The following is a 21,945-nucleotide window of genomic DNA, read 5'->3' as shown; positions in this document are numbered from 1 at the left end:
ACAACTGTTTGGGTATTCTGGCAGGCTTCCTTCTATGTTGTAGGGATATAGTTTATTTTGATTGCCTTAGTATACTTTTCTGTTCCAGTCATTGCATTCAGTTATATGTAGAGTTTAACTATGATAATGGTAATAAACACTCCCTTTTCTGTATCTAAATATATAGTGAAGGAGCAACATTGGTAATTAAATGCAGTCAAGAAATTGTTACAGAAAACCTTGTGTAAGACACAATGAATTATTTGAAGTTGTAATATTTTACGTAGAAGGCTTTAATTATTATTAACTCTTTTTTACAAACTGCATTTAAAGGATAAGCACACTCAGGGCTCATGCACACAACCGATTAGATCAGCATATTTCTCTGCTGGGTGAAGCCTGGTATTTCTGATCAGTCACAAGCAGGAAGCCTGTGCATATCAATGACAGGTTGACATTGTTTGTGGCTGTCAGCAGCTGTTAGCATGTAAGTGTACATGGAGTGAATACCTGTGGCTAGGGATGGATTTGGACCCCTCGATGCAAACAGTCTGTGCCCATGGGTGCACATCCATCCCTACCTTCAGGTATTCATTCCGTGTGCATCTAGATGTAAACAGCTGTGGGCAGTCAGTGTGTCATTGAGTGGTAGAGGCTTCCTGTTCATGGATGATTGGAAACACCAGGCTGTACTCTGAACTAGGCAGTGTAAGACCCTAATTGGCCATGTACATGAGACCTTATGCCCAAGGGCCTTGCCTCATAGAGGTCAGCAATTTCATAAAATATTATATTTACTTGCCTCAACTAAGGGCTCCAATGGCTTCAGTGGTGCCACACACCTAACTGACCTCTATGCTCCTTGTACATTTGTATCACAGCTTTTATTTTTTCATTGAAAGACCAATCAATATCTGCAGATGGCATTCCATTGAAGTGCATTAAAACCATTTTACATGGTAGGGCACGGGGGGCACAGTAGATAACAGTGAGGCTGTAAGAGAGGTCTCACTTAGGAGCTTACTGGATTTCCATTAATTAGGCAAGTATTTCCTGTTGGTGGAATGTTGACGGGAGGGGGTGCTATGAAGGATGGCTACACTAAAGGTTTCAATAATGTAATAGTGGCTCTTGCCACTAATGCATGATACATTGCTAATGATAGTGCAGTCTTGTTCTAAAGGTCATCTTTGAGTCAGGCTCTTCTTTTTTTCGATAAATGCTATGGTAGAGGCAAGAGGAGAGGTGGTGGGAGTACTACTTCGCTTGTTGCTTCTTCAGTAGCTTCATCCTTAGTTAGACGGATATGATGCCACTCATCCTAGCCAGCTAAAAGGTTAATTCCACTGTGGACTTGCATTGTAGATTTTCAATGGGGACTTGTATTGTAGATGTTAGTGAGTTAAACCACTTAACATTGTTTTTAGATTGCTCAGGGTCTTCATTGGTAAGATCTGCCTGAGTTTCAGGATTTGCACATTCACTGTAGTATTTAAAGGAGGTTCCTACTCTCCCTGTTGCATGTTTGATTTGTTTTATAGTGTGTGGAATGAAACAAAGGGTATGCAAAACACTCCAAGATGGGTGGGAATACCCAAAATTCAACATGGGTGGGAATAGATCCAGGAAGTTTGGTGGGGAAATCTTGCTACAGGAGTTCCAAAGGGATTGAAGAAATCAGTGACTCAGCACAGTATGCTCCACCCATAATTGAAATGTCATGTTTGGATCGATTGTCCCTTTAAATAAAGCGTGACCTGGTATATTTTTGTCAAGATGTCAAGTCAATAACTACAGTTGATATATATAAAAATGAGAATTAGACCTTTTGAATTTATCTTTCTGTATTTCCATCACATCCTTAACATGACTTTGCAAGCAGTAATGGACCCCTCGTCTGAACATTGCTTACATTTAATTTGTAAAACTATTATATCTGAGTAGAAGGGATATTTCACCTACAGTGACCTGCAAGCCAAATATGAAATTGTTGCTTAAGTTTCCATCCAAAAAGGAGGTGGTGATGGAGGCTAGAATCTTCAGTCTTACCGCACGCAGAGGTCAGGGAAAGAGGTCAAATGTCTTGTTATTGTGACAGTTTTTGATGTTTTGGATTGTGCTTGGTTTCGTACTTTCTGTTGTGTAGATATGGTAAAAGAGATATTATATTCCCGTTGGTACAATGGGTTCATAATGTAAGCAATCTTTTTGTTGACTAATGCAATGTCCCTGGTTTGCCTATTTTTGGTTTGTTCAGTGATGAAATGACTGGATAATTGCTTGTTATTATTTGACAAATGGCACTGATAGCATATGTTTAAACAGGATATCAGTAGTCTGTAAACATGTAGTAATTACTGCAATTACAAGTATTGTGTACACACTGATGATAGTCATGTGTTCCCTGCTTCCCAAAGTATATTTTCCTGTAGTGTAGAGGCTTGACTGCTACACTTGATACCCTTTTAATCATTACCATATGCTGATTGATAAATAAAGTATTAACACCTCCCTCCTATTTTTATGTTTCTGGTTTTGACATTTTGAGTAGTATATTGAAATAAAATACCTACTCTATAGAATATTGAATTGCCGGTGCAGAGAAGCCTTGCAAATAAATCCATTAAGTGGAGTGATGCAGAAAACAATTAAAAATCACAGCACGTTGTAGGACTAAGAACCGCGGGCTCAGAAAAAGGCCCCAACCTTGTCATTTTCAATAACTCACTCTGTTAGAGCTCTTTGGCCCTCCGGAGTTTAAAACTTCCTGTAGCCAGTTGTGGTCTAGGCACACCACACTCATTCTTTGATGTGTTCATTAATAAGGGGCAAACTAGGTCTTACAAATACTTTATTACCATCAATCTGGCTACAATTATTGGTTTCATTAAATTAAAAAAAAGAACAAGCAGTGATTATTCAACATCAAGAGAAACATGCAAGTTAGCAGATTAGTTCTGTGCTTGAAGCAATAAATACATTACTAAGGCATGTAACTGAATCAGTAAATGCATGTCTTATTTGTAAGGCCCATTTAATGAGAAATAGTAACTTCTACATGAAAGGAATGTTTCATGGTAGCTTTCAAGAGTTAGTCACAAAATACTGCATTTTCTTTTGGCTATAACAATAGTCAGAATAACAAAAGTGCATGAAATGACTCTAGCAAGAAAAAACGTAAAATGCATAGCAAATAGAACCTAAAGCAGAACTACACTGTATCCAAGCACCACAAACCAAAAATGCTATTTAATTCGTTTTAATATTCAAACCAAACTTCTTCATCCATCCTTGTCTCCGTGGAGAAACCACTTTGAAAAACATCCCTAGCATTTCTGTCTGTGACCATCTTGATTAAAGGCAGATGAATAATGTAGCATTTACTTCCTGGAATCCATCTGCTCTTAACTCAGGCATGCAGCCAGGAGGGTGTGCTTAGCTGAGCAAACCCCTCTTTCCCTCCTGAAAATTCCTGGGATGTATGACATCGTTTGTCTAGGCATGGAAACCAGGAAGTAACTGAAGAAATGTAAAAATAAAGTTTAAAACAAGTAAATATGATACACTTCACTATGTATTTACTAATGCTAGCAACATAAGGATTAAAAATAATCAATGTTGACTGAGAGTGAAGTTCCACTTTAAAGTAGAACTAAAGGCACATATTTTTATTGTTTTTACATTGTTTTTCATTTTGAATAGAGTAAGGGAGGGCTATAACCATATGTTTCACATTGGGGAGATTTCTCTTCACTTCCTGTTCCATATCCAAATAACAAAGTGAAAGGAAATTCATTCAAAAGGAGGGAATCCCTGGTTATAACCAGGGTCACCAGAAGTAGTGTCCCCATTGTATTATTTCCCCTCCTATTCTTCATCTGGCGACAGTCATAAATTTGTCAACAGGACAAATAAGGTGAATCTCTCTAACAGGGGAACAGACAGCAATAAAGGCTGATCAGTGTTCTAATTCCTCCCCACTCTATCCAAAACTACAATAAAAATATATACTTAAACATAAAAACACTGCATCTGGCAGATGAATGCATAGGTACAATTGTACTCAAAAGTACACCCTGGCAGAAATTGTGAAATGTTGGCATTTATATTGAAAATATTACTAATCTTGTACAAAAATGACTTTTATTTAAGTATAGTTATGATATGAAACCATTTATAATAGTTGTTTGGCTCCTTTTTAAATCATAATGATAATAGAAATCACCCAAATGGCCCAGATCAAAAGAATACTTACCCTGGAATGTTTGGCCTTGGTACAGACACATAAGGTGACAAACACAGGTTAAAATTGTAACTAAAGGTTAATTTTCCACATATGTGACTTTTTAAATTGCAATTAGTGTCTGTGTATAAATAGTCAGTGAGTTTGTTAGCTCTCTCCTGGATGCACTGAGCAGGGTAGATACTGAGCCATGGGGAACAGAAAAGAACTGTCAAAAGACCTGCATACCAAGGTATTGGAACTTTATAAAGATGGAAAAATATATAAAAAGATATTCACGGCTTTGAATATGCCAGTCAGTACTGTTCAATCACTTATTAAGAAGTGGAAAGCTTGGGGATCTCTTAATACTAAGCCAAGGTAAGGTAGACCAAGAAAGATTGCAGCCACAACTGCCAGAATTATTTGGGATACAAAGAGAAACCCCACAGGTATCCTCAAGAGAGAAGATAGAAAGCTGCAGTTTCTTTGAAAGAAAAAAGTAAATTAAAGGCTGGTTTATACCTGAATCGCATAAGAACATGATATTCCGTGATTCTGTGCTGTGTGATGCTGCAGCTCATTAAAATGGGCTGAAAAATTGCAACAGATTGTAGAAAAAGTATTAATCATGCACATCTGGTGAGTGCGCATTTCTTACAGTCTTTCACATGGATTAAGTCACACGGATTTATTGGATGTCACAAGTGCATTAGGACTTTATGGAGCACTGTATGCTGACCTGATCGCATCAAGCCTGCACTATTTCATGAACACTTTTGTTGATAAAAGACTGTTCATATGCTCACAATTATTTTTTGGCGCCTAATATAGCACTTTATTCACTTATATTATATATCACTATTTAATTTGGATGATTTAATTTAGTAATATTATTGATTATATTACACATTCATTTTTAATTCATATTAATTATTTTAGCGCTGCACTGTTTTTTTAGCAAAAGTATTGCAATCGCAACTTCTAAGAAAAAGCAATGCATGCATCCGGAGCTTGGGGGTGCCATCAACAAAATATTGGCAGCTGCAAAAGATTACAAAGGCAGTGTGTTTCCAAAATGCATATGGAAAGCACCTTTCCTTAACCGTGCTATGGTGTGAACTGGTCCTGAAGTATTTCCCAAAAAAAAAAACAAAAACAGGCACAAATCATAACATGCTGAAGTACAGCACTATACAGAGCATTAAGATGCGAAACTTCATCTGGATTTTAGGCAACATAATACACAGTTTGTAAGTGTTACAACAAAAAATATATATAATTTAACAACATTCCCAAGGGTAGACACTACACTCAATGTGTGAGAGAAATGTAAACCCAAAACAGTTAAAGAGGAACACACAGATCCTGCAGCAGAGAGAATTCAAAATAATAATATTTTGTTGTTAATGTTTCCATGGAGCTTAGCCTGCATTTCTAAAGATGTAAATCCCATCTCTAGGCAAATAAAAAATATCCCTTGCAATAACACTGTGCCTGCACTGCAAGGATTATTAGCTTGTTTTGTCCCCTGGTTGGTGACTCTCCCCCATGATCCAGCAGTGGTCTGTCCCTTGACATCCTCATGTCTATTGCAGGGCTATGGACCCTGTTCTGGACTTGATGATGTCACGACCCTACAGTGGGGGAGCAGAAACTGCAGGGACCAGTCTAGCTGTGGGGAGGAGTAGAGGATCAGGTAAGAAAATCTCCTTTTTATTTTTCCCCTAGACAAAAACGAGCAATTAACCCTTGCAGTGTCATCACAGTCCCACTGCAAGGAATAATTTTTTTACGGAGTTGGATTTAAACATAATACATAACACTAATAACAACATAATACTAACAAAAATCTATACATACATATTCTGTAGAAAAAAAATACTATATATGTATAATATATAATAATAATATAAAAATATAATATTCATAATAGCTGTTTTTTCTGTGTGTATTGCTGATTGTGAAATTTATCTGCAAATATTCATGGGTATATTCTTGTAGATAAATTTCCCAATCAAAATAAATAGCTGGAATTTAAAAATTGGTCTTTAGGAAATAAAATGGGAATACATTTTGTATGATTACATAATGTACATTTCATTACAAAAAGAGCAGTAGTATAGGCATGGTACTGTGAAAGAGAAGGGTCATTAGGTTTGTTTTCAGGTAAGAATAGAGTCGGAATGATACTATACTGCCTGGCCAAGCATTGGACTGGTTTGTGGAGTTGCTAGGTTACATCGCATCAGGCTTTCTGCTAGGCACATTTTATTGATTTGGGCAATGAAAAAATATTGTACTTTTTCATTCTGGGGCTGATTAACGAAAACTAGTTGAAAAGCAAAGTGTGTGAAGTGCCTGTATGGCACATAACAATCAACACGTTTACAGCTGTCATTTCCTGTGCAGGTTACAATTGGAAACAAATATTTCATTGGTTGGAAACACTATTTTCCTATACTCCTGTGTTTTCCTAGATAAAAATCTCAGAGTTTCCATTGTGTTTCTGACAGGGCATCATGGTGACTAACAGATTACCTCTATTGCCTTGCAGCTCAGTAACCCGGGCTCAATGCCACCTGGGACACGAAATATGTACTGTATGTTCTCTCTGTGTTTATTTATTTTGAGTACTTATATAGCACCAACCATTTATTCAGTGTTCTACATATTTATTATGCGTTCACAGTCCCTGATCTCAAGGAGCTTACAATCTAAGGTCCCTAACTCACATTCATACATATACTAGACTAGCCTTTCTCAACCAGGGTGCCTTGAGGTTTCTTCAGGGGTGCCTTGGCGAAATGTCTAAAAATTGCCCAAAACTTGTATACAAGCCAGCGGATGGAACAAGCCTGCCTTTTAGTTACACAAAGCCACAGGTTTTCATTGTGCACCGTTACGACCTTCTAGCCACCGGCATTTTCACAGCCAATGGCATCATCGGTTGATAAGGAGGATGTCAGCTGCCTGCACAGCATCCTAGTTTGACCCTCCCCTGCCCCTCTCTGCCAGTGCTAGGGTCACATTAGCTCAGTGATGAAGAAAAATTGAGGAAGAAGAGAAACCCTGGATCAGTATCAGTGTGCAAAAGTGTATTTGCTGTGGAAGAATAAATCACCTCTAATGTTGGTTGTCGTACATGTGTGGATGTTGCTGCGTTATATAAAACTATTAGAATAGTTTTTCACATTTTACAATGGGATGCCTCAATACTGTCCATAATTTTAAAGAGTGTGTTGGGATTGTCCATACTTTTAAAGGGTGCCTTGACTGAAAAAAGGTTGAGAAACGCTGTACTAGACCCTAGTGTTGCTAGGTGGAAGTGCAAAGCACTAAGTCACTGTGCTGTCCAGTAGGTTTCCTTGAGGAGTTCTGGGTTCCTCTTCAATACATACTAGTAGGTATATTATTTCCTCACAAACTGGTTCATATGTGTGGTAGTGGCAATAGATTGTTTGCTCCTTCATTGGGTAGTGGCATATGTGAATTGTTCTATATTCTATGTAAAGCACTTTGTAATATGATAGTTCCACATAAGAGGCCATGACCACGGCTGACTAGGGTCATACACCTCCCAGATACAGTAAGTGTATTTTTAAAGTGGGTACAGCAAGATGTTTCCAATCAGCCATGGACAGGAAGCCTGTATAAATTAATGACACACTGACTTGGCACTGCCCGCTACTGTCCGCAGCTGTTCATGTGTAATCGCACATGGAGAAATTACCCGCAGCTACAGATTTGGTGGTATACATGCTTCTGTGGAGGCCTATGTGTTTTACCTTCTCTATGTGCCAGGGAGTTTCCTGACATGTGCTGTGGTTCCTTTCCCCAACCCTCCATGACAGGGGTCTCCAAACTTTTTAAACCAAGGGCTAGTTTACTGTTGGAGTAGAAAATGCCTTGGGTTTGATAGTCAGTGGGAGTAAAAAAAATTACATAGCACCTGTGGTCATTAGGAGGAGGAATTTTTCCCATCCTATCCCAATAGTGCCTCATTGTTGGTGTCAGTGGGAGGGATAGTGCCTCATCATTGGTGTAAGTGGAAGCAATAGTGCCCAATTGTTGGTATCTATAGGAGGAATAGTGCTCCATTTTTTATATCAGTGGAAGGAATAGTGGTCCAATGTTTCTATCAGTGGTTGCTGGTGTTAGAAGAAGAAATTGCTACTGTCATCAGCCAGAGGAGTTATGCCCTACTGTTGTTGTCATTGGAAAGAATGGTGCCTCATCATTGGTGTCAGTAGGAGGAAATAATACCTTGTATCAATGAAAGGAATAGTGCCCCAAGGGCTGGATAAAGGCAAGAAAAGTGCTACATCCAGCCCTGGGCCACAGCTTGTTGACTACTGCTGTATGGCACTACAGATCTCAGTTGTGGCATAGGGGTTCAGAGGTTAGAACTACTGTGCATGATGGGGGACACAGGCATTGCATAATCCCAAAGACCTCTCATGGGAATGTCAACCCTAAAACAGAAGAAAGGTAGAAGAAACAAGTTGCCAGAGAAGTGAGTTTAAGAGTTGAGTATAAATGCTCTTCTATACAGAGACCATTCATCTGTAGTTTTCTAACCTGACAGGATTGTTTTACTAATTGATAGGGATATTATTGGTTGTGACTCTGGTAATGTGCAGGGATCAAGAATGCATAATGTACACTACATTGCACCGAGTGCACCACTCAGTTCAGTCCAGCAGCCATTACAACGTAACATACATAAATATGTAAGATATAACATTACCAACAGTACAACAGTACCACACAGATCTACATACAAAGTATAGTCAGGAGTATGCTACACTGCTGTGTAATATGTTGCGTACCCCTGACTCCTTATGTTACATACTCCTGAGCACTGCATTCTTATATTCCATACATTACATACCTCTAACTGCTGAACTCTTTATGCTGTAGCATGCTTTGCACACTCCTGTCTGCTGCATTGGCATACAGAGTGGCCAGGATAATGTAATGTATACTCCAGTGTACGGAATACAGTGTTCAGAAGTATGTAAAATACAGCCCAGTGTACACAGTGCAGTGGTCCAGAGTATGTAATTTACAGCCCAGACTACAGAGTTCAGGGTTCAGGAATATGTAACATACCTCCTATCATGCTGATGTGCAACCAGCCCAGTACAGCAGACATTAGTATGTAACATATCATAGCAAGACGTATTTAACATACAGTATAACACAATATGCAGAGTATGGGGGTCAAGAAAAGGTACACACAAAATCCTAACAGCTAAATTGAACAACCTTGACCATTGATCACTGTATGCTGGGTTGTCCCTCCTCACCAAGCAAAAATCTTCCCCAGTAGAACTTCTGCCAAGCCAAAAAAAAATCAGCTTAACTCTGCACCCCCTGTCCAGGGCTCCCCTCTGTACCCTCATACACAGCTCAGCTCTGCACCCCCTCTCCACTGTCCACCTCTGCACCGCCTGTCCTCTGTCCCCACCAGTCCACCTTTAAATCTCCCACCCACAGCTCACCTCTGCAACCCTACTCCATAGTTCATCTCTGCATTCCTCCTATCTACATTTCATCTCTGCACCCCCCTATCCACATATCACTTCTGCAGCCCCCTTAAAAAGCTCACTTCTGCATCCCCCCCCCCATCTACAGCTCACCTCTGCGACCCTCCATCTACAGCTCACCTCTCACCCACAAATCACCTCTACACACTCCATGTCCACATCTCTGTTCTGCCACCCCTTGTCCACAACTCACATCTGCACCCCTTGTCCACAGCTCACCTCTTCACCCCTGTCAACAGCTCACCTCTGCAACTCTTGTCCACAGCTCACCTCTGCACCCATTGTCCTCAGTTCACCTCTGCACCCCTTGTCCACAGCGTACCTCTGCACCCCTGTCAACAGCTCACCTCTACAACTCTTGTCCACAGCTCACCTATGCACCCATTGTCCACAGCTCACCTCTGCACCCCTTGTCCACAGTACACCTCTGCACCCATTGTCCACAGTTCACCTCTTCACCCCTGTCAACAGCTCACCTCTACAACTCTTGTTCACAGCTCACCTATGCACCCATTGTCCACAGCTCACCTCTGTACCCATTGTCCACAGCTCACCTCTTCACCCCTGTCAATGGCTCACCTCTACAACTCTTGTCCACAGCTCACCTCTGTACCCCTTGTCCATGGCTCACCTCTGCTCTCCCCTATCTACTGCTACCTTTTGCAGCCCCCTTCCACAGCTTACCTTTGCACCCCCTATCCACATTTCATATTTTCTTTTCCCAACCACACACTCACCCCTGCACCCCTCCCATGCCCCCCCTAACAGGCCAAAATTTTGGAAAGGGTAAATCTCTCTAATATTTTTTTTTAAACAGCAATTGGGATGGTAAAATGACTGCAAAGTGTCCTGTGTGCTGGTTTCTGCTGTGTTCGGTTAAAACCTTCATTACTCTGCCAATAGAAAACTTAGCAGTTGTGATCATCAAGTTCAATCAATTATCAATATGAGCAGACGAAGCTGTGACACGCATATGTCAAAGGTACTGAATATGCCCGCCTTTTTGCACCCCTGTGCTCCATTCATAGAAGGTATACTGTTAGTTCCCAAATTGAAAAGCACATAAGTGGAGTAGACAGACCTTTCATTCATCCATATATCCTCCAATCATAGAGCACTCCAGACAAAACATATTTTTTTTCATTTTAGATGGATTTAGGAAGAATAAATTATTTTTTTCAAGTGTTTATTGCTCTGTGAGACCCTGTTTTGTATTTGGGTGGCCTTACCTCACTTCTTTTCCCTGTGACAGCAATTCAGCAAGCGATTGAAACAGTTGTCACTGGGACAGAATAGCACAGGCAGTAATAATAACCTGACAGAGGTTCTGAAATGTTCCCGTGTTACTGGAAAAATATGTTTTGTTTTACTTCTTGACCTCACTGGAGATATTTTCCATCACCTCCTTTTCTGAAAGAAAGTGGGAAATCTCCTCGTTTAGGGAATATAGTTTGCAAATCTAACCCTAATAGGGGTTCCTATAATTCCTCAAAAAGAATTTGTGGCTAAAGTTTGGTTTAACATTGTTTGCACCCTTTTGCTAACTTCAGCCAAACATGTCCATGGACAGACAGAAATGAGAAACAAAATAAGGAAAATACTTTTAATATTTATACATATTAGGGCTTGGTGCTACCCTTTAAATCTGATGCCCTAGGAACTGACCCACATGTGTCTTACATTAAATACACTTTGTACGTACATAGTAAAATTTGTGCTATCTTATCCCAATATGTGTCTTTTTGTCTAGGACTGCAAGCTCAGCAAATCTATTAAGTACCGTAAGCTATCTTGATTGACCAAACTGTGTGAATGAGCACTGTTTTTTAAATGCTCTAGTAATTGCACATGTTACAAATATATATTATATATAAGTTCATCTGTAATATAGCAATTCATGTTTGTAGTGAGCTATTAAAAAAAAATCAAGATGCGTATATTGCTACCGATTACAATGATGGAGCAAATGACTTTTTGTGTGAACATTTCACTGCTTTCTTTATTCTCCACTAGATGGCACTGAAACTACTTGTTTATTTGTTGACATCTAAGTGTTTAGGAAACTACAATTCAATACATTGTATCTAGACTGAAAAGACTATTCTAGTTTACCAAGATTACATACAGTATATTTAACTTTGTACACAAGAGTATTATGTAGTGTTGTAGATGAGTTATCATCAAAGATTTTTGACACCTTATGGTAGTGTGAAAATTCATTTTAAGAAAATTTAGACATTACATAAGTATGCTTTTTCTGGCACATATGTAATATAGTATCCCTTTAATGTATACCACATCAAAGGATAAATGATGTGTTCATGTTATTATTTAGACAACAAAATCAGCTGCAGGTTTACGATTTAGATGATCCAAGGTTTTTAAGTTATTCATTTATTTTTGTCTTTTAATTAAATGTGATTTCAATCTAACTATGTAACTGGGTGGCACAGAACAGTTAAGTGCTGGTGTTTTGCTTCAGTTGAATTTCTTCTGCTAATGTTATTAATTGTGAATAATATAATATAAATGTAAATGTAAGTTGCATGCATAAAGATATCAGGCAGCTTTCAGGACATGTTCTGAAACCAGAAGCTATTGATCACTGATACCACTGATGTCATGACTAATGTTGGTTTAGTTAAGGGACAGGCATTAAATCATATTAGGAATGGGTCTGGGTTTGATTTGTGGTGGTGGTGGTGGGAGATGCAAAATCCTGCACAAAGTCTGCAAAATTTTAAATTGAACCCCATTAAAGTCTATAGGGGGGAATCTTTCTCAAGGCTATTAGACAACTTATTCTTTTTTAAAAAAGGACACAGGGAACTGGCCATTGTCCAGGGGGCATTTAACAAAGGAAAGAAATGTAAAAAATACCATACAGTGCAAAGAGAGTTGTACTTTTAATGCACATTTATGAGTAACATGGAACAGACATCAATCCTTTAAGACGCATCTTCTCCCTCATGAGACACTTCCCTCCTATCCACGCTCCTTCCCTCTGCTAGCAGAATAGAGTTGCCTTTTTTAAATTATTTATTTATTTGCTTTTTGGTAAAAAAAAAAAAGTGTGTCCCTGCCCCCACCTTGCAATTCATTTGCAATGCATTTGCTTGTCACATATCCCATGAGGCAAAGCGCTTCATTCAGAAAAGAAGGAGGGGGCCTGCCTAGCGCCACATCACCGGGCGGCCGCTGGCTAAACCAGGAATCAGCAATATGGCAGTGCTAGACTGAGAGGTGGCAGAGAACAAGAGGATCTCAGCAGAACAACGCTAGATCCTCTGGGTGGGTAAGTAGCGAAAAAAACTACACAACGGACCACCCAGTAAGCGGGGTGATTAAAAAAAGGGTGTGGGTAGGAGCAGAGATCCATGTTAAATTATATGCTAGGGGAGTTTTTTTATGTTGTATTACATATTTTGTATGTATAATGGACTTTTCAACTTTTACATTTAGCTTGGTTTAAATACAGCAGTAGCATTCCAATCTGATTCATTTTGCCTTTAAAACATTACTTTTTAGGTAGTTTTGGCGTGCTTTTTTCAAATAGTAATAAGTATAAATTGACCAGTGGAAGTAGTGGCCACAACAGATCTAAAAGCTTACTCTTAAAAAATAAAGTTAAAACCTTCAACTTTGTAGAAATTGGCCAGTAGCACAACAGCATTTTCATAAAAGTTTAATAGAAGATCAAAATGGTGTGCACAAAACCAGTTCAAAGCCTCAAGCTCGCATTCCTCACACCCTTTACCATCTCTATATCTCCAGTTATTCCAAAAATATTCAAAATAGAGACTTCAGGTATGTGCTTGTTACAAATTGGCTGACATTAGGACAGTACATAAGAACATGCTTAGCCAGCAAATTGAAAAACACAAGGTAGGTTTATCTTAAAATAGACAATAGCCACAAATATTATAAAGTGGCTGGACAGTATGTAAGCAGATTGGTTAGGCCGCAATATGAGAAGGAGAGATGAGGCAGGGTTTATCTTAAAATAAACCTTATAGTGTATTACAGGAGTGACAGTAGTGAAAAACATTTTTGAATGCTGGAGGACAAGAAATTCACTGCAAATTGTGGGGCAGTGAATTTATTGGTAATCCAGGACTGGTTAATTTTAATGAAAGTGAGGTGGCTCACAGTGCCAGAGGAGAGGTGGATTCTCCTGCTGCACTGAAGGCCCTCTCAGAAAGCACACTGGCTTCAGTGCAAGCCAGAAGCTTCAGCACATGTTGTGCAAGCTTTGGCCAGTGATCCAGCCTTAATACCCAATAGGTCATGGGGTACCTATTTGTAAGAGTGCTTGCATTAGCCACAGGCTCAATGTTTAGTTCAAAACCATGTGGTTATTTCACTGCCTGTTAAAGCTGTCTGAAGCTGGGCCTGTCTGCTGTGGTTTTAAAAAAAACTCTTAAAGGCTTTGCTGAAGCAGCCACCACTGCTGCTTCTGCTTTCATCAGAGAGTAAAAGACACATTGGTCATGAGAGGGATCCACCATTAGGAAATTTGGTCAAGAGGTTATTATGCAGCACCTCCTAAAATGTTGTGCTACTTCTAGGATGGTGGCAGTAGATCATCCATTTTCCCTTTGTATCAGGAGTTCAATAGGGTGGCCACCTAATAGCAGTCCCTTACTTTCATGTCCCAAATCCTGGGGTCCCTGCACAGGCATTTGAGCGTAAAAGGCTCTTTTTTCACAAAGTGCTTGCAGCAGAGGATGTTGAGTCCTCTGTGTTATTCAGAACAACATCCTCAACGATTTTACCCCACCTACATATAACTCCCAGAATTTGGGAGGGGTGAAATGTTCTCCTAGAAGTCTGCCCTATCTCCTTTTCCTCCTCACCATCAGCACCCCTCCCCTCCCTCCATTGTATTTAATTGTATTGCCACACAGTAGGCAAAGAATCCTGCTGATCCTGAAATAACAGCAAGTTCTGTTCATTTTCCTGCTGCTGTGTTCCAGTGCCCAGTGTTATCAGGCCATGGAGTGTCTTCTTCAGGAGAAACATAAGAGGGATGGTATCACTAATCCCCACCTTGTTGCAGCTCACCATTCTCGTTGCCTCTTCAAAAGGTGCCAAGATGCTGCAAGCTTCTTGAGTAATTAGTCATTGACACAGTAAAAATAACCCCAGCTCCTCAGAGCCTGTCCTTGTACCATAGTCTCATAGGTAATCATTGATAGCCTGCCTGGTGAATCCAATGCAGCCTGGGCATTGTTAAATTCCAGTGCCTAGAGGCGATCAGACAAACGACAGGCAGTTTGTATTGGCATTCCATTTCTGCTAGGCAAACATTGGCAGGGTATGAGCTTATGGACACAATGTTTTCTGGACTGATGCAGGACCTCCTGGAAGCATTGAACCTCCAGGTTGAGGGCATGTGCCTGGCAAAGAAAGTGTATTAACTTTCCCTACCAAAGGGTCACACACGACCTTTCCTGGAACAAGGTCACATGGGTAAGGCCCTTTTCAGCCTGGTCCCAAAGAGCTGCTAGAATTTCTGGCCCAGTGTGGCTCTTGCCCCCAGGCATATCAGCAGCATTTTCTTGGGATGTTTCATAGGTTTCGGGGCACTGGCAGGGGGCTGTTTATTCTGTGGAGTTGGAGGATAAGGCCAGTGAGAAGCAGGAGGTACAGATGACTTCACTGTCACCAACACTAATGTCAACAAGACAGAGGGTGGCACCACCAGCTCCAGTGGTGTGCCCCTTTCTGCAGCTTTCTCAGCTGCCAGGAAATGGACACATTGTGCGATGAATGACAAGTAGCGTCACTACCCAGTCTTGCTGAACCTTCTTGACCCTACCATTGACAGCATAATACAGCAATACAAGCACATTACATACACTGGTGGAGGACAGGGATAGTTTTCTGGGCAAAATAATGACAACTGGGTACCTGCCATCATGTTGTAGCACAGGCTATAAACTCATGGAAAGGGGTTGATTCCATGAGCTTCAGTTTTGCCAAGCTGCCATTAAGGTGTTGCCATGAGAGTGATTTGGAAACATGTTTTCTTCTGCTTCAGCAGGTGCAGAAGAGACACCTGATTGTTTTGCATGAAAATCTGCTTAGCATTGTCCAATTAATATGGGAAAGAAGCCATGTCTTTAGAACTTTGTGTGGTGTCACTCGGTATGGTAGCAGGGTTTGCATTAGGCTAGCTACTAAGATCCAGCCTGGTGTAGACTCCACCTCCCCAATTTTCATCTTGGAATAAGAATGCGCACTGCTAGTAAGAAAGTCAGCTAATAAAACTAATGGCATTACAGTTTCAGAATGAGGTACTAAGCCTGGACCAGTCACTTTTCCTTTCATTTAACAGAAAATGATGGTCTTCTTTCTAGTATAGGAGGCCATGAATGAAGCTGTCTGTAAATATACAGTATATATATTTTTAACAGTTGCGTGTCTGTAAATATATAAGTTGTTTGTGTATTGTTGTGTCTAGAACATTGTCATCATTATTTATTATTTTTGTTTTTGTCTAACAGGGACTGACAGGACCTGAAGGATCTTCTGGCCCTATTGGCTCAAGAGGGCAGAAGGTCTGTATGAATTCAAAGTTACATCTGATCCAACTATTAGTATTTAACACTTATAATTTAATTCAAAGTCAGTTTTCAATAAATAGATTGTGTCCTTTTAAAGTTATAACACATTGCAGTTAAAAATGTCTTGATATGAGATATGAATAGTTGTACTGTTGTACAATCCAGTCTTAGTTAAAGTGAGCTAACAGTATAGTCTATTTTTCAAATCTGAAGCAGTCCCTTATCAGATGGATAAAAATGTAAGTTTAAAACAATATTCCAACGTTATTTTTACATGGTTGTAATACATTTTACATTATAACATATTTTGGATTTAGAGATCTAAATGGTCTGCATATACAGTAAGTGGGTAAAACTAAGTATTGAAATAAGTTGCAAGAGGAAGAGGTGAAAGTGAAGGAAAAAAAAATATATAGAGTGAGTGTATATACAGTATATATATAAATAAAAGAAATAGCTAATGAAAACCGGTGGAAATATTTAGATTAATGGTAAGCATGAAAAACATAAAGAGGCTCAGTATGCAGTAAAGGTGATAGTTTACAGAGAGTCTCATAATGATACAGACTCCCCCTGTTCTCATCTCATCTACAAATGTACATGTCCTTTTGCCACCTTTACAAAATTAGACCCAATCAAGTTACAAGGGAGCCTAGAGTATATTGTGCCTACAAGCACAGCTATCAGTTTTGTAACTCCATTCATTCAAAGTGCTCGCTTACTGGTCAATTGACCTTTTTCTCAATCCACACCTGCAGTCAAGTTTGCAGTTTGGATCTGAAGACATGCTAATTTTGGAGCTGCAGTTTTGAAATAGCACATCTTGTTATCATAGAATTTAAAAACAAACCCTATATGCTATGATTAGGTGATACTTAGAATGATATTCATATTTGATTTTGGTACTAAAAGCTGTTCACCATTCCAGAATTACAAAATCAAAGGGGCTGCAAACTTGCAGATGACATGTTGATACAGGGGTGTCCATTCTTTTGACCTTCCTGGGTCACAATGGAAAAAGAGAAATTGTATTGGGCTGCACATAAAACACACTAACAATAAGGATAGCTGATGAGTAGTAGGCTCTGTGCTAGGTGCGGCCACCTGGCCTGTTCACTATAATGACAGGTTGCCAGCAGCCGCACCTATTCGCATCTCTCTACACAGCCAGCGATTACCTACGGTGATTGCTGCTGGATACAGACAAAGTGTATCCAGCAGTGATCACGTCATATAATCGCTGGGTGTGTAGAGAGCGGCGAATAGGTGTGGCTGCCAGGAACCTGTCATTAGAGTGAGCAGGCCCGGAAGCCATACCTATCTGCTGAGAGCCACAGGAGGAACTGCCACTACAATTTACACCGACCCTAATCGCCGGTGTGAATTAATGTAGTCTATGTATGCGCTGTGTGGGGAGGTGGTTGGGTTGTGGGTGGGAGGCGCAATTGAAATCTGAGCCCTCCCCAGCACCCCCTAGATCCAACAATGCAGCATTTACTTACCTGGCACCCCTATATTCCCTGCTGCTATTGTAAACATGTCAGCCCCCAGTATCCCTTCAATTGTGCATTTGCTTGTCAATGTAGGCTGCCACTATGCTTTTGTATGGCATCCCTGGCTTCCCTACAGACCAGCTTGTCTGTGTTGGCTGCTGTGGCTACTGTGCTTGCACGGCATCCACGGTATCCCTCCAGACAGGCCATGAGCCAGATGCTAAACTCGCTGGGGCCGCGAGATGGACACCCTCTTTGAAACAACACCTATAACCCTGCCCCAAACCTGGAAGAAAAAAGAAGATTAAAAAAACACCAAAAAACAAACCCTTCGCTTATTTACTAAGTAAGACCTACAAAATAAATGTGAAAGTCTTCTGCTTTAATCATCCAATGGTGGTTCAACACTTCCAAAAACCCCACTTACGTTAAAATATGGGAGGATACAGCACACTTACTGTGAGTTGTTATAGGAAGATAAGAATAGCGTTCCTGAAAGTTCTCATACTCAAGATTCCATGCGCCATATTAATGATGTCATGTTGCTCATGGGGAAATCTTATGAGTAAGCATTACAATGTTTCATAGTGTGTCCATTAACTAATTAGCCAATCCTTATGGGAATTTCCCCCAATTCCTACAATTATATGAAACTTACATAAAATATCTTCGAAAAACACTGGAAAGACATATATAGAAAGACTCATCTAGTAAGATATGAGCATCTTTTTTGTTCCCCTAGCAGTTTCATCCTGAAAATATTATTGGTAGGACTGCAGAAATGTAATGAATGCCTGAAGTATTATGCTTCATTATACTTGGATAATGATCCACTGTCTATTTCTAGGGTGAACCTGGACCTCCTGGCTCTCGCGGACTATCTGTAAGTGTAATATGACTTATGACAAATGCCATAATTCAAAGCATACTTAGCTCTTGTACATAGATACTCTACAGGTAGATAGGCCATTAGTATATTATGCTGTTACATAGATGTGATTGGTTTATTCAGTTGTAAAACACTGTTATACACAAGCTTGTAGACATGTATACATTTCAAAAAAGGAAAGCATTAAAAGCATTATACAGCACAGCTTCAGGTTTAAATTACAATAAATAAATACTTTTCATCATTCTGTCAACTTCAATGAATTTTTTATACATGACTTCCTCCAACTTTTGTGAAACATACTGCTTTATCACACTAGAATCATATTATGTTTTCTGCAAATGTGTTACCTCTACCAGAAAGTGACATGAATTTTATTAGCCATTGGATTTTACAGATAAACTATAAGAAAGAATCATACAGCAGATGTTAAGTTCAGTTTGGAAACTGTTTTCAAATATCTATTTCTGTGGCACTAATTGTGCTGTTCCAGTACTATCTGCTGTAGTTTGCAAGGCTCAGCATAACTGTTCTAGGCTTGATTCTTCTGTGCTCTGATTTTAAATGACTGTTATAATCAGCTGTATCTTACAATCTGATACTTTTTTCAGCCACTAACAAATGAATGTGAAACATAGCTTAGTTGAGGTCAACATATATATGTCTGCTAGGCAAAAGTATGAATTTTGTAACACATAGAATATATCTTGTCCCCTTCAGAGTTATATGTAAGAAAAAAAAAAATACAGACACTCCAATAATACTTGACATTGTCTAAAATAAGGTTATAACTGATGTTAGCAACTGATATGCTAAGAAAACATAGGGAACGTATGGATATGATACAAATGGGTGTCATCGATCACAGCCTTCCAGGTCGATCTGCTCTCTAGACCCCAATGAGGGTAGTATTATCCTTTCAACAGGTCTCCTTAACTACAAATAACATTTTCATAATAGCTTTGGATGCAGATAGACATTCAGTGCCAATATTAAGTATTTCATCATCTCCTATTGTTGTGCTGTAGCACACCAGCTGCTGTGGTTAATCAAGACAGCTTTTTATGTATTTGCCATTGGTAGGAATGTCCTCTCTTAGCAATTTAGCCCCACACTAATGGTGAGCAGTAATTTTACCTGTCACTAAATCCGTAGAAACATTCCAGCATTCAATACAAGGTCCTCCCAAAGGTGCATAATGCTTCCTCAGGTGCAGCCCTTTACAGATCGGGAAATCTTCAGTCAAATGCAAAAAACACGCACAAGAGGTCGTAAACTCCTTGTACATTACCACCAAACAATTTATTAAATCCCCAAAGACAACCGGATACTCACAAACATTTAAAAACATCAGGCATATAACATGGATACTTCAGCTGTGGGTGGTGTGACCCATCATTGGACCATCTGATTGGAAAGATAACTCATTTTGGGAGACTAGCCCTCTTCTTCAGAGCTGAGCCAACCTTGGGCCATGTCACCCATCCAAGGATCCAGTGGGCGGGGCCTGATGGTAAACACCCCTGTGGTTTTACCTGTGGTTGTGGTTTTAGTGTAGGATAACACTCAGCCACTAACCATTCTATATTTTGGTAACTTTGTGCTAATGGATAATTTGTAATTATTAGTATTCACAAAGGCAGCCATATTTTTGTATTGCATGTGCAGGTTGCCACTTCTGTTATCACTGCTGCACAGTGATTGATTTTTTTTCTTCTTCCAGTGACAGCGTATCAGTTTGCTCAAGCTGACTGATAACATAGACCTTACAACCAATTTATTTGTCCTGGGACTTTAAATGAGGCACAGTACACATGCCCAATGAATAACTAGTTTTCAGCATTAATTTTTAATAATTGAATAAAATTCTGATTGTTTACAAAAGGAGGACAAAATGATAATAAGCTGATTTGTAAATAAATCCATATTAATGCATGTTATACTTGATTGGATATACAATTGACCGTATACAACCAGATGCCAATACATAATAACATTAAAATTGCATCCATAAACTTGACGTGTTTCCTGACTCTTACTTCACTTCTTCAGGAGTAGATGCATGTATAATATAGATCAGCTAAAAATACACATGACAGCATTTCCATATGGTGATCACCAAGGGAGTCTCACCCAAGAGCTGTGGAAGTATGACTCTGTGAGAACCCAAGGGGACAAGCCAAAAGCAGATTCAAAATGAGTAGGCAATCATGATAGCACCCAAAGTGATTACATGAATCAAGAGCTGTACTTCAAAGTGTTGCTTCTCAGTATCCTCATGGAGCAAAAAAAACCCCATAGACCTTAGGTGTCTATATCAGTCTTGTCATGAGTCTTATAGCAAGACTGCTGGGTGCAGTGTCGTAACCTCATGAAAACAGGGAACAGAAAGAATATAAAATAGTGAATGTCACTTCTATAATTACTATTAATCAAACTTTTCAATAATAAGCCGACATGTGCGCACACTTGTACTTGGATCTTACAGGCCATTTTTTGCGATACGGTGCTGCATTATTTTAACTGACAATTGTGCGGTCATGCAACACTGTACCCAAATGAAATTTATGTCCTTTTTTTACCCTCAAATTGGCTTTCTTTCTGTGGTATTTCATCGCCTCTGAATTTTTTATTTTTTGCGCTATGAACAAAAAAAGACTAACAATTTTTAGAAAAAAACAATATTTTTGACTTTTTGCTATTAAACACATCCAGTAAAAAAATAAAAAAATCAATTTCGTCATAAATTTAGGCCAATGTTCTGCTACATGTGTTTGCTAAAAAAAACTCAATACGTGTAAATTAATTGGTTTCCGTGAAAGTTAAGGTGTCTACAAATGGCGGTATATATACTGGAATTTTTATTTATTTATGTTTTTATACTAGTAATAGTGGCGATCAGCGACTAATAGTGGCGATCAGCTACTTATAGTGGACATTCTGACACTGGGGGGAACTGACTAACTGTCACTGACATCCCCAGTGACACTAATACAAAGATCAGTGCTAATAAAAAGCACTGACACTGTACTAATGACATTGGGCAGGAAGGGGTTAACATCCTGGGCGATCAAAGGGTTAACTGTGTGCTGTTTTACTGTGTGCTGTTTGTGTTTTACTATGTAAGCACATTGCTTTGTATTGCTCTGCTATGCAGAGTCATACAAAGCAGTGTGCAGGAGCTGATAGAGGAGAGATCTGTATTGTTTATATACAGACCTCTCCCCCAACAATGATAGTC

At 39.4% G+C, this 21,945-nt stretch overlaps 1 protein-coding gene across 2 annotated transcripts in view; it reads left to right on the top strand.

Moving 5' to 3' along the window:
• The window catches only part of COL9A1 (collagen type IX alpha 1 chain), a 168,908-nt gene that overhangs the window by 56,812 nt on the left and 90,151 nt on the right, over window positions 1–21,945 (top strand). For both annotated transcript variants that reach the window (XM_089681329.1, XM_089681330.1), the window contains 2 exons: window positions 16,263–16,316; window positions 18,663–18,698. In XM_089681329.1, coding sequence (XP_089537455.1) covers window positions 16,263–16,316; window positions 18,663–18,698 — 90 coding nt within the window. The remainder of the gene's footprint in view (window positions 1–16,262; window positions 16,317–18,662; window positions 18,699–21,945) is intronic.

This window comes from Staurois parvus, unplaced genomic scaffold (assembly GCF_062004578.1).
Source record: "Staurois parvus isolate SC_StPar_1 unplaced genomic scaffold, SC_StPar_1.0 ptg000264l, whole genome shotgun sequence".
Taxonomy (NCBI): Eukaryota; Metazoa; Chordata; class Amphibia; order Anura; family Ranidae; genus Staurois; species Staurois parvus.
Note: the sequence above shows the minus strand (reverse complement) of the source record. Positions and strands in the feature narration are given on the sequence as shown.